The sequence below is a fragment of the Epinephelus fuscoguttatus genome, linkage group LG10 (assembly GCF_011397635.1).
Source record: "Epinephelus fuscoguttatus linkage group LG10, E.fuscoguttatus.final_Chr_v1".
Lineage (NCBI taxonomy): Eukaryota > Metazoa > Chordata > Actinopteri > Perciformes > Serranidae > Epinephelus > Epinephelus fuscoguttatus.
Window position 1 is genome coordinate 43,518,457 of NC_064761.1, and position 13,457 is coordinate 43,531,913.

General features: G+C 42.9%; 1 protein-coding gene across 1 annotated transcript; it reads left to right on the top strand.

Moving 5' to 3' along the window:
* The first annotated feature begins 609 nt into the window (after positions 1-609).
* On the top strand, positions 610-11,170 carry ubxn6 (UBX domain protein 6). Its single transcript, XM_049588265.1, has 11 exons — positions 610-803; positions 1,715-1,872; positions 2,841-2,905; positions 3,032-3,160; positions 3,294-3,391; positions 3,501-3,576; positions 3,687-3,771; positions 3,901-4,120; positions 4,744-4,874; positions 4,958-5,106; positions 6,721-11,170. Exons 1-11 carry the CDS (start codon positions 721-723, stop codon positions 6,844-6,846), a joined length of 1,320 nt encoding a protein of 439 aa, XP_049444222.1. The 5' UTR covers positions 610-720; the 3' UTR covers positions 6,847-11,170.
* The last annotated feature ends 2,287 nt before the right edge of the window (positions 11,171-13,457 follow it).

A 13,457-nucleotide genomic window follows, 5' to 3' on the forward strand; every position in this document is an offset into this window, starting at 1 on the left:
ACAGAAAAAAATTACCACGAAAAACAGAAAAAAAATTACCATGAAAAACAGAAAAATAAATAAATTACTCAGGAAAAACAGAAAAAATACCCTGAAAAACAGAAAAAAAATACCACGAAAAACAGAAAAATAAATAAATTACTCAGGAAAAACAGAAAAAAATACTCAGAAAAACAGAATAAATTACTCAGAAAAAAACCAGAAAAAAATACCCTGAAAAACAGAAAAACAGAATAAATTACTCAGAAAAAAAACCAGAAAAAATTACCCTGAAAAACAGAAAAATAAATAAATTACTCAGGAAAAACAGAAAAAATACTCAGAAAAACAGAATAAATTACTCAGGAAAAACAGAAAAAATACCCTGAAAAACAGAAAAAAAATACCACGAAAACCAGAAAAATAAATAAATTACTCAGGAAAAACAGAAAAAAAATACTCAGAAAAACAGAATAAATTACTCAGAAAAACAGGGCTTTTTTTATTTGTCAAGTGGATGTATGTTTTTACACCTGTGTTACAAACATGGTAATTATTTTGATAGACTGACGGTTCTGACGTCAGCCACAGGGGGGCGACATGACCGTGTGCGAGGCGGAAGCAGTTTCCTGTCAGCTGACACATTTTGTTTTGGTCCTCCTCCTCCCAGCTGAAGTCTAGCTAGCTCCCCTTCATCCATCTGTGTCTCCACGGCCGCATTTTCTTCCACAGCAAACAGACATGAAGAAGTTTTTCGAGGACATAAAGAAGGACATCAAGTTTAAATCTGCGGGACCCGGGAAGAAACTGACAGAGGACACCAGGTGACAAACTTTTACCTGCTGCCACAGCGCTCGAGCTAGCCACACAGCTAGCTGGCTAACGGCTGCTAACAGCTAGCTGCTGGTCATTAATGCTTATTGAGCCACTGTTAGCATGTCATAAAGCTAACCAGAACTGATAAGTGATTTTCACCGTATGTCAGGAGGTGTTTCGCGGGCTAACTGTCTCCTCCCGTCAGCTACTAGCTTATATAACATGATGTAAGGCGGCCAGCTAATTTCAGGGTAGTTAAGAGTTAATCCCTGAGCAATCTTATTTAGCTTCACTAGCACTTAAGACAACCGACCAACTACTGACCAGAAGGAGGCTGCCTGTTTCTCTAACGTGTGGATAGTGTTGTTGTTTGCATGGTTTGGGAGTTGATCGATGTTCCTCAGCTCAGTATCATCTTGTCATGACACATCAGGGCCGTTTAAAGGCTTGCATGTCTTTAGCATTGCTATTTTTAACCAGGTCAGATGTTGAGTGTGTGTTTGTGAGTCAACATGTTGAGATCACCCACTTACAGCTAACAGCCTCCTGATGTTACAGTCATTGGGTCCAAGCCCTCAGATCTGCCATGAAGACAGATCTCTTGACTTCAGACAATGATATCTCCACGTTGGTTGAACGATTTATTAGCAATCAAACTGCATCTGAAACACCCATCTGCCTTTGCGCTTTTGCAGTTTGAACTGTGAAGATAGCCTCCACCAATCTCTGACAGTGTTGCTTCACAACAAGAGACATATATAAATATTTATCATTATTTAAATCACTGGGAAGGCAGCTGTAAAGTGTGTTTAAGTGCTATACTAAGAGCTGGGGAGCAGAGGATCTTGGGGACAGAGATTTGAGTCCCAACGTGGAGCTACAACAACAACATGTCTCTTCTGTTCTCGTTACACTGTAGTACCAAGCCCGAGGTGGTGCAGGGCAGCTCCAGTGCCAAGCATAATCGCTATGCTCCCAGCGAAGGATCCCAGAGGGCTGGAGCTGCTGCCCTGGCCAGGATTGAGCAGCATCAGCGGCCAAAGGTCCACACCTCTCAGGACGCCATCAGGAACCAAGGTGAGACAAATTACACCTCATCTCACATTAGTGTTTCTTACATGAGAGGCTTGGGGTGGTTGAGCCCTAATCAAATCTGTATTTATGGGCTGATCTTTGCTATCATGTCAATTTTACAAAGTAATATGAGCGTCAATCCAGTGCTGTTATCATTCATAGAATTTGTCCTCAAATTGTCTGATAGTTGTGGTCTTCTGTTGTACAGTCAAAAACAGCTATCCTCTTATCTTGAAACCTACTTACTCACCATAAAGGAGCCATTTTTAAAAGCTTGAATTTGCTTTGTAGAAAATAAATATTATAGTATGGACGACTGGACAGCTTGGATTGCTTATTAATATCAGCCTGGTCCTGATGGTTTGAGGTTTTTATCAGTGCCTGTACAATCAGGTCGGATCATTTAGTTTTTCTCTTCGCTGCTTGTCGTAAAAGTAAAGTGGTTTTCACTCGGTTGCTGCTCATTCATTTACTTCTGGTGCCACAATATCAGCATTCACCCCCACATGAGGATTTGTCATTTTTCGAGTTTCGCCTCTCAGAGCGTACTCGAGGCACAGATGAGGAGCAGAACGCTATCATTTTTCCAAACGACTTTCGATCAGTCTGGCTGCTTTTCCATAGAAACAACACACTCTGCGGTTCAGCGCTGGGTCTGACCTGTGTAACGGCAGCAACAGAAAGTTTGCTTCCACTCAACTGCAGCAGCAGCTGGTCCTCTAGTCCATCGATCCGATCAGCTGTGTTCAATCCAACCACAGACTGATCGAAAGGAAGTCTTGACTGTGACGACCCCACGACTCAAACTTAACAAACTGCTGCTGAGGAATAAAATCAAACTGTGCTGTGTTCACAGAGTTTGATTAAAGAATACAAATGTTGTTTTCTGCTGCTGGTGATCTCCTGCCATTTTAAGACGCTGGTTATTAGAAAAAAGACATAATTGCATGTTTTTCTGTATTTGCTTGTAGTGAAAAGAGAACTGGAGGCGGAGGCAGCTGCACTGGCTGAGAAACAAAAGGCAGATGAAGCAGAGGTGTGTACGACGGTGATTTGTTTGGTTAAATCAAGGTTTCTAAAGTGACACTATTAAGATAACGCTTGGCTCACAGTGATCAATATATATAGTCTGACGATATTGGTGAATGACAATTCTTTCCAGGGAGCCAAAGTGCCGTTGAAAGATCCCGCCATTCTCTCAGTGTCAGGTGTGTATTTCACCTGTCCGCTAACTGGAGCCACGTTAACTAAGAGTGAGAGGGAAGTACGCATTAAAGAGGCCATTTTGATGGTACGTCTGAAGATACTGTCACTTGGTGTTGTAGCTTGAATTAGAATGTGTTTGCAAAATAATAAACCTGAATGTGACTGCATGTTTTTCCACTGAGTGTTGTTGATTAAACGTGCTCTGTTTGTCCCGTCAGCGGTTTAAGGAGGATGCAGTCGAGGCGTCAGTTATGATGATTCACACATTCAACAAAGACAGAGAGAAAGTGAAGGCTGCTGTGGACATCATAAGCAAGTGAGATGCTCGGCACGGTTGATCATCACACTGACTCTGACTGTAGCTTTTGAGCTGTTTTCTACAGCTGTCACAGAGTTAAATGTCTCCAATGATGTTGTGTCAACAGGTATGTTGAGAATATATGTAAGAATCCCACAGAGGAGAAATACAGGAAGATTAAACTCAGCAACAAGGTGTACCAGGTGAGTTTGAAACTGGGGTCTCTCAGTACTGTGGACCTCATCCCTCTGACTGTAAGGAGGATTTTTCTTTTCATTTCTTTTATGTTATTCCTCCTTCGGCTTTATTTCAGGAGAAGGTTCGTTGTGTGGAGGGCAGCAGAGAGTTCCTGGAGGCCCTGGGCTTCACGAGCATTATGCTTCCTGTCGACGGTCAAGGTAAATTAATTAGTGTCTTATCAACATGTTGTTGCCACAGTCAACAGATCATTTAAAAAGTCAGTCTTTCATTAACGTTCAGTCAGTTGTCACATATTCCGATGTGTGCTCGCCTTCCCTGGAGTTTAGAGGAGGAAGAGGAGTTCCTGGTGTTACTAGAGCACAGTCCTGATGCCCTGGAGTTGATGAAGGAGCGGAGGGATCGTCTCCAGAGAGGAGAGCCCGTCAGAGCTCAGCTGGACAGACAACCTCAAGCATTCAGATCCTCTCCCAACGCCCAACGCTTCGAGCTGCCGCCAGAATTCTACAACCTGACAGCGGAGGAGCTCAAGAAGGAGCAACAGCAGAGGTACAGCCTCGAAGTTATTGGAACTACATTTATTAATTGATCTACTAGTACACACATTGAAATAGAAAATTAATGCATTTTTCTTCTCTGACTGTGGCAGTGATGCCTGGACAGTAAAGATCAGTATCTGACTCTTAACATCTGCATTTGCTTTTTTGAGTAACACTGTCTGTCAGCGTGGGATTATGCAGCCCTGAGTCACTGTGCCTGATTAAATCTTGCACAAACATTACTCAAGTGTTGTAAAACAACCACAAACATGTCTGCACATCAAACGTGTTAGTTGTGGCTTGTGTTTCACCCTGTACCCTGTCACAGGCCAGATTTGGCCGTGGCCCATAAGTTGAGTATCACTGAGTAGAGGTTGACCCGGCTGCGATGAACAGAATGACAGAAGACAAGAGCGGATGTAACTGAGCTTGATTGTTAACACCCTCAAACACACTCATCAATAATGTATGATAATGGATCCCTTCAGTCCTGCCCTGCCTCATGCGCTCCCTGGGAGCCTCTGGCCTTTGAAGACCAAACTGTGCACACCTCCCCAAAATGTGGTCCAAAATGTGCTGTTTGTCCATCATCATGTTAGGTAACCTGCATGTCTGTGTGTGTGTCTCTCTCAGGAGTGAGTTGGTGGAGAAGAACGCCATGCTGCGCACTAAAGCCATGAGGGAGAAAGAGGAGCAGAGGGAGAGAAGGAAATACAACTACACCCTGCTCAGGATCAGACTGCCTGATGGAAACCTGCTACAAGGTGAGAGCCTCTGTTTAAAGTCAACTCAGAGCAGTACCAAACACAGAGTTCAGTGATTCAGTAAAGATGATGTGTGACTGCAGGGACCTTTTATGCGTGGGACCGGCTGCCTGTGCTGTTTGCGTTTGTACGGGAGTCCTTGGTGGACGGCTGGCAGCCCTTTGACCTCATCGCTCCCGGAAATCAGAAACTAAAAGAGTCTGAGGAAGTCGCTCTTGCAGAGTGTAACTTGGTGAGTTGAAACCACAATCGTGTCATGAAACTGCCCCACATAAAATAATGCATCTAGATTACAGCTTCAGTTAATGATGAGTCCGGTGACATTCCTCATTTTTCTGCCGTAAACAAATCTGACAAAAAGACTGCAGACTGTGTTGGTTCTACTAACAAGTGCTGCCCTGTTTCTCGGGGCCATAGATCCCTTTGTTGTCCAGAAACTGTCACAAACACACATTAGCCAGATCATTTCACTAGGTGACACGCTCCTTCACATTACCATGAACACACACTGTCGTGTATTTTGTATCAGTCCCACATACACACCATCCTGATGCTGTGAATAAATACACACGAGAACACCAAGTGTGTATTCATCCACTGCTGCAAATAGTCCCAACAGATGTTGTGTTTGCACCTGTTTGAGCAGTGTTTGCTACAACGAGTGCACAGCTGTTTAGGAAACCACTTCATCTTTTTAAAAATGAAAGTGGATTTCAGGCCATTTATTTTTAGTAGCCAAACATGAGGTTGAGGCTCGGTGTCACAGGCGGGTTAGAGAGGTCGGAACGTTTTGCAGACAGACCAACACATACTGTAGTTGGTTGTTTTTTTCATGGGATTGCTGACAATAAGAAAATAAAAAGAATTATCTATCGTACAGAAAGTAGATCTGACCAGGCAACCTGGTCAACTGGACATTTAGGATGTGTTCAAATCTTCCTTAACATGAAACATATCACTCTGCTATTTCCACAGCCAGTTTGTAACTTCCAGAGCTGAATTAAAAACCAGGAGGCCACAGTACAGAAACACAAATGGATCATTTCTTATCAGTATTGATAGTTTCTTTGGTGAATATGATTTATGCTGCTGAGAGACAGTTCTGTAACCACAGTGGAAATATTGAAAGCACCTCTCTAGTGTAATTTTGCTTTATCAAAAAGGAAGGCTGCGGTCAAAACATGTTTATGAAAAGACACAAGACACACTTTTTTTAAACACTTTTCCTCGACCTCAACGGAAAATGTCTTGAAGTCAAGAAAACATACAAAGGAGAATCCATAAGGACTCAGGAAAAGAAAATCTGACTGCACTGAAGTGGGTCTGCTGTTGTGAAAAGTTTTACCTCACTACAGCTGATGTGGTCAGACAAACACTGCTGCGTGTTGTTTAGTGAGCCGGTAAGTGATGAAAACTACAAATACAAGCTTTCTGCGTTGCATTTAAATACAGCAGAGGAGCAGAGTGAGGCAAGGACAAAGGAAAGGGCAGCGAGTGACTCTGAATCATAAAACAAACCAAACACGTCCTGCTGCTTCCAAATCTCCTCTGACTCACTGCAGCTGAAACCAGCTGACAGAAGTTAAAATTAAAACCTGTGCGGCTGCGCTTATCTGACACGTCAAACTTTACATTAATCTTACCTGCAGCTAAGACACTAACGGGTCATTTGATTCAGGTAGGAATATTTTACATTGACTAGTTTTGGCTCTGCGAACTTGTGTCACACATTTGATTTGAAACAACCAGTGTAGCATCAATGATAGAAATAAATGTGAGTTTTGCTGTCCTAATTCAAACCAACCTGTCGTCCTTACACATACAACCCGTCCCTGTATGTTTTTAGGTTCCTGCAGCTCTGCTCACATTTGCCTGGGACGCAGCTGTGCAGGCTGATATCGCAGCCGCAGGTGGAAAGAGCGCCACCCTCCTCAAACCGGAGCTGCTGGAAACCATTCGGACCCTGAGCTGAGCAGACGGACCGTCCCTGAACTCTCCCGGCTACCTCCCCCCTCTGGCACTGCGGGGGTGGGATTGCCCCTTTCAAATGACTAGCGATAAGTTTATTTTTACAAATGCTAACTTCAGTCAGTAGCAGTGTTAGACCAGGGGGCAACTTCACCCTAATGCGCTTGTTTTGCTGAGCATACCCTTCTCTCTCCATGTGGGGGTGACGTCCCCTCACAGACCGTCTCAGCAGCACATTTTACTGAAGGAAACACTACTAACAGATGTAAGGAGGAAGCAAGGACAGGTGGTCTTTTTGTTGCATCCTGAATTTACATGCTGTGTCACAGACAGACTGTGGCAGCAGCCGTCTGTGCTCTATCTATCCAGCAGTCAGCCAGTCAGGTATTCTTCATGTGGCATGTTGAGAGACCTTGTTTTAACTGTGTCGACACTTCCTCCTCTTGTTTGAAGTAAACAGTAAACATCTTGCTTACACAACAGTTGGATTAGCAGTGCGTCTGTACAGGCACGTAGAGGGAGATCAGGAGTAGACGAGCCAAGTACCTCTGGTCAGATGCTGTTGACTTGTGTTGGTGTGTCGGCACCGAGCTGCTGGGTGTCTGTGCACTTGCTTTGACTTGAAATGCTATCAGTCTTTTGTCTGTCAACTGATGGTGGTCCAGTCTGATTTGATGTGATGTGAGTCTGGCTTGCCCGTTTGTCCTCTGCTCTGCAGTGGTGTTGCACTCCTTGTTGTACAGCTGACTTCTGATTAAAACTTTAAATGTGATTTATCTGTACGTTTATGAGCACAAGCCCAAATCATAAATAAAACACAGGTTCAGTGTGACGGATTTAGGAGGATTTAGTGGTGAGGATTGAAGATTGCAACCAGCTGAAACTTATCGGTTAGAATTCCTGTTCAAGAGGTTTTAACCAGGAGCTGAATTATCCACAGAGGTCTCCTCAAATGGACCAGGTGATTTAAACTGGTAAAAATGCTGGAAAAAGAAGTTTCACGTTGCTAATCAGTGTTTCTCAGGTGCTGTTTGGCTCCTCACAGAGGGCTGCTCGCTCAGCACCTGCTAACGTGTGCTCACCTTTCTTCTCTGATAACTTAAGATCCAGTTGTTTTACTGGGAGCTGAATTCTCCTCCTCTTTAAAAACAGAGTGAAGCAGTTTCACCTTAAAAATCAGTTTCTTTAACACTACTTGGCACGGCAGGGCTGGAGCCAACTACTGCTAACATTTGCTGAGCTTATTTCTGTGATAAGACCCAGATGTCTGATGACTAAAATCCTTCATCTGGTTAAAACTCAAAATGACAAAAATCTAAAATGTGTATTGAGAAACATGCCCTAAAAAGTCAATTTATGGCAGCGTCTTACAGAAAACCACAACCCTGACGCATGCACAGTATGATGCCAAATGACATGGACTGTGTGACTGCAATTTGTCTGGGTTTGAAAATTGTTAAAAATATTTGGGACAATGTAAAAACACAACTCGACAAACTATATAACATTTGTCTGGTGTTAAAAACACTGAATAAAACAGTTTCACGTTACAAATCAGCGCTCTCTGATGTTGTTCGGCTTGTCGCAAACGGGCCGCTAGCTGCTTGATGACCTTTCTGCTGTGATAACTTCAGATCCAGATGTTCAGGAGGTTTTTACCAGGAGCTGAATCGTCTCCAGAGGTCTCTTCCTCTTCAGAACAAATGGACATGTTGATTTAAACCAGTAAAAACAAAACAAAAATCAGCTTTTTACGATGTGGTTTGCCTCATCACGGAACTGCTGCAAACTACAGTGGTCGACAAGAAAACACAAATGTCTCTATCTAGAGTCAGTGTTTGGTTTGTCCTTTCTGGGCTACTGTAGAAACATGGCAGCGCAACATGATGCTCCCTATGTCGATATAAACGGCTCATTCTAAATTTACAAAACCACAATTCTCATTTTCAGCTGATTCTACATCGAAGAAAACAGAGTTATTATATCATATTCCATTTTGCCTGTATATCCCTCTACGTCCTTCACACTGAACCTTTAAATTAAGGTCATACACTCACGCGGTCCCCAATATATTCAGTTTATAAGTGTTAGCCATGTGCTGACAGTGTGATGGTGACTCTAATACCAAAATATTTTCTTGTATTTCAACTTTTAAGCACTTTTCGGGACTATTTAAACTTTATAAAACACTAAAGAGCGTCCTAGATGTAAAATGACAGATGTCGATCATGTGACTGTGTCCACAGTACTCTAGTGATGAATGGTTTAACGCAGACGCTCGCTGCAGAAGCTTCATGTAACCAACTCGCTCCTCTGGCATGCAGGCAGGCATGATTTACATTTCTGTTGTTAAACCTGGCAGCATGGACTCGTGTTGTCTCGATGATGGTGGTTTTTATTCATCTTTGAGTACCTGTTTGTATCAAACACACTTCCTTGAGGTAAAAAAGGGTCTTTATTTCAAACAGAATGGGAATACGTAACAGTGTGATCCATAGCGCCTCCCAGCACACTGAGTGCAATGAGAAATCAAAGCTGTGTTTTAATTTACCCTAAAATTCTGTTAACTGTTTGAGATCCAGCCTTTCCCTTAAAAAGTGTCATTAGGTATGATAAATTAATTTTGGTAGTGGTTTTGTTGTGCATGAATCTATACCAGGTAAATCTGTCAGAACCAAGTATAGTTTCTCGTGTTAGTGGTCGGTTAAGATGACAACAGCCTACCTCCCATCGCTCATGTCTGATACATCCCAAGTGAGTCGTACAGAAACATGTGACTGAAACAGATCTTAAAGGGGCGGTTTGGGTTTTTTAAGCAGGGTTGTATAAGGTGCATATCCACAGTCAGAGTGTTATGTACAGCAGATGGCGGTCGACTCGGCACGCCTCCGTTTTGGAGAAGCAGGCAGCAGTACCGCCACTGAAGCTAAGCAATGTGCTGCTGCGAACAGGGGCAGCAGCAAGACTTGTTTTAGCCGTCACAAGAATTCTAGATTGGTTGATATGTGAGCTATATTTAAAATATTGTCTCTGCTTTACCTTGCTGTCAGAGAGCTGTTATCTGTGCGCCAGTCATTTTACCTCACAGATCACGGGAGCCGCTGGTGTAGCACTGCCTCGGTCAGTTTGCTTGTGTTCCTGTGTGATTTTGGTGTTAGGGTTAGTTTGGATTCATTAGAGGTCGTACACATGGCGCGTTTTTTACCGCCTGGAAAACACAAGGTCGGGCACTGGGTGCTACTTTTGTGCCTTTTTTGGGCCACGATCAAGAGGTGCAGCTGTTGAAATCCTGAGTGCAGAGCCGATTGTCTTCCAGAAGCTGCTTTTAAGTGTGTAGGCCTATCGTCTGTGGGACAGATGTGACGCTCTGAGTAGCCCTGCGCTAAAATGTATCAGACTGATATTTACAGAAGAAGGGAAAGATATCTGTTGACTGTGATTGGTTGTTCCTCGTCACATGACGTGCAGTGTGTGCTGCTGTGTTCCAAAAGTAGAACTTGTCTACTATTTATCTTAGAGCGCAGCTGTCGCACCCTAAAAAATGGGTGCTCAGGAACGGCGTTTGAGCACGCCTGCCACACGTCTACACTGAAAACAATGAATTTGAGAATGCAAAAAATTGGGCGTGTGTACGGCCTCTTAAAGGGATAGTGCACCCAAAAATGAAATTCCAGCCATTATCTACTCACCCATATGCCGAGGGAGGCTCAGGTGAAGTTTTAGAGTCCTCACATCACTTGCAGAGATCCAAGGGGAGAGGAGGTAGCAACACAACTCCACCTAATGGAGGCTGACGGCGCCCCAGATTCAAACGTCCAAAAACACATCATTGAAACCACAAAATATCTCCATACTGCTCGTCCGTAGTGATCCAAGTGTCCTCTAAAACTTCACCTGAGCCTCCCTCGGCATATGGGTGAGTAGATAATGGCTGAATTTTCATTTTTGGGTGCACTATCCCTTTAAAGTCACACTACAAAACGAACAAACTGCTTGAGGTAGTGGCAGCTGAGCAACTCCCATGTTCTGCAAGGTAAAATTACTCGGGTAAAAAAGGAGACAAAGATGGAAAAAAAAAAAAAAAACGCTTTAAAATGTGGCTCTCCGATCGATCTCAGCATTACGATCCAGGGAAAAACTCGCCCCAGTATTTATGTGGTCTGCCTGTGACAAATGTAATGTGAGGTGGACATCAGGTCAGGGCAAAAAAAATAAAAAAGTGATGAGTGCAGAGCCAAGTCCAAAATGGTATTGAAGTATTCCTGTACATTGTAGGGAGCTGAAGTGAATCCAGGTCATGGTGATAGAAAGTGCGGTATCGTAGGCAGCTGGACTTGCTTGAGTTTCTTGAAGACGTTTCGCCTCTCATCCAAGAAGCTTCTTTATGTCAACGTCTTCAAGAAACTCAAGTCCAGCCACCTACGATACCGCACTTAAAGTGAAAATGGGTTCATGAATCTCACTGGTGACCTATTATGAAGTCGAAGCGTTGTTTTTTGTTGAAGGTCGTCAAGTTCGCAGCCCTGACTACAGGTAACGGTAAAGCAGTGTAAATATTCTTAAAATAGAGCACATTTAAACTGATTCTTTTTAAGTAGCTGAAATGTTTTGCTGCTGCGCCCGTCTACAGCTGTACACTTCTGTGGTCGTGCTTCTGCCTGCTCCTCCAAAACTGGACGTGTGCTGACAGACATGTATTGTAAGAAAAAACTATGGATAACTACCTCATACAGCCCCACTTAAAAGAAATCTAAACCATCCCTTGTAACGGTAGAAATAATTATCACCACTTTAAACCAGCATTATTATTAGTAGTTGCACACCAAACCCTCGTCTCAACTGTAAAATCTGATCAACAGTCGCAGCATTTGTGAGGCCAAGTCGGCCATAAGCAGCATCTCTGTCCAGCACTGGCCCCACAGGTATTACATGAAGGGTGTAAATGTTTCATCAGCATTGTAAGCTTATTAAAATGATTAGTGAGCAGTTGTGTTCTGTTGCTTTTTAACCTGCCTGTAATCAAGATGGCTTGCATTGCATCATTTCTTCTGTTTAATAAACAGAATTACGAGGCGAGTCGGTGTTTGATCTGTGCAGAGTGAAGCTCCTGTGCAAACACTAACACACCACGTACTGTACAGAGACATATACAAGAAGCATCACAGTGCTGACGCTACTGAAAAGCTTCAGCTGAGAAATGTTTCTGTTGGACGTGAAGTATTTAAAGAAACACACCAGGACCTTTTTTAACAGTTGAGGCTCAGTGCATGTTTGTGAACATGTTGTAATATTTAACTGGTGAATGGTTCTGGATGCTTCACCTCAGACACCAAACACACATTACCAGGTCAGAGTGTTTAAGGCATGGTGCATTTTAAAATGTGTTCACTCCCATCTGACCTAAATGTTTTGCACCAGTAAATCAAAAGCAACTTGTTCACCAGTTAATAAAAACTGTAGAGAAAAAATAAGTTGCTAAAATTTGTGATTGTGCTGCACGATATGCAAAAAAAGTCATATTGCAGTTTTGATATTGTGACAGCAGTGTGACTTTACAGGAACGTGATTCTTTCCATTTCATTTCAAACAAATATTAAAATGATGTGATTTTTACTTGGATCTGTATCAAGCAAGCACGTCCCCTCAATGTCTGGAATATGATTTATTAAAGTGGTATGTTGTGATCCATTTTACCTTTATCAAAAAAATGCAGCTCCTGCTCGTTGGCTGCCATATTACTGTTGTAATATTTTTATTAAACGTGCAGCTGTAATTTGTGACAGAACTTCTAAAAACGTTGACCATTGAAGGGTCACAGTGCAACCTGGCAGCACTGAAGGTATTCTAGATTTTTCTTTCTTTGAAATGTTATGGAAACAACTGCACTGTAGTACCAATTAAAGGCAAAGACAGCGTTGAGTTTCAATGAACTGTGACTCTGTACACAGCGCTCACGTGAGACGGTGAGACATGGGCACTGCGTTCATGTGTGTTCACGTGCTTTGGCTGGCACACGTGAGCGCAGTGCCCAGAGAGGCAGTCAGAGCTACAGGCTACAATGAGGCTAAAAACAGAGTTCAGATGAGGTTTTTCCAAACAACTTTTTATGTCGGGGCTTCAGGACACTTGGATCACTACGGACGAGCAGTATGGAGATATTTTGTGGTTTCAATGATGTGTTTTTGGACGTTTGAATCTGGGGCGCCGTCAGCCTCCATTAGGTGGAGTTGTGTTGCTACCTCCTCTCCCCTTGGATCTCTGCAAGTGATGTGAGGACTCTAAAACTTCACCTGAGCCTCCCTCGGCATATGGGTGAGTAGATAATGGCTGAATTTACATTTTTGGGTGCACTATCCCTTTAAGGCTGCTGTGAAACTGCACCAACTGAGGGCAACATAAGTTTACCAATATAACTGCTATGAAAAAGTTTCACAGGCTCAGATCAATGCAGTTTGAAATGTTTGAAATATATTTATTAGGAACATCCGTGCACAAGAAGGATGTTCAAAGTGCAGAACATAATAAAAAGTGATTAAGAATAGCAGCAAGTGTCTGCAAGTGTTTGCTTTTAGTGCAGATGTAAATTAAATGATGTATTTTTGCATTGATCTCAGC

Excerpts from the sequence above, each read along its gene's own strand:
- ubxn6 (XM_049588265.1), top strand. The coding sequence starts at position 721 with ATGAAGAAGTTTTTCGAGGACATAAAGAAGGACATCAAGTTTAAATCT. Across the intron at positions 2,906-3,031 it reads AAAAGGCAGATGAAGCAGAG|GGAGCCAAAGTGCCGTTGAA; the intron begins GTGTGTACGACG and ends AATTCTTTCCAG. Across the intron at positions 3,161-3,293 it reads TTAAAGAGGCCATTTTGATG|CGGTTTAAGGAGGATGCAGT; the intron begins GTACGTCTGAAG and ends TTGTCCCGTCAG.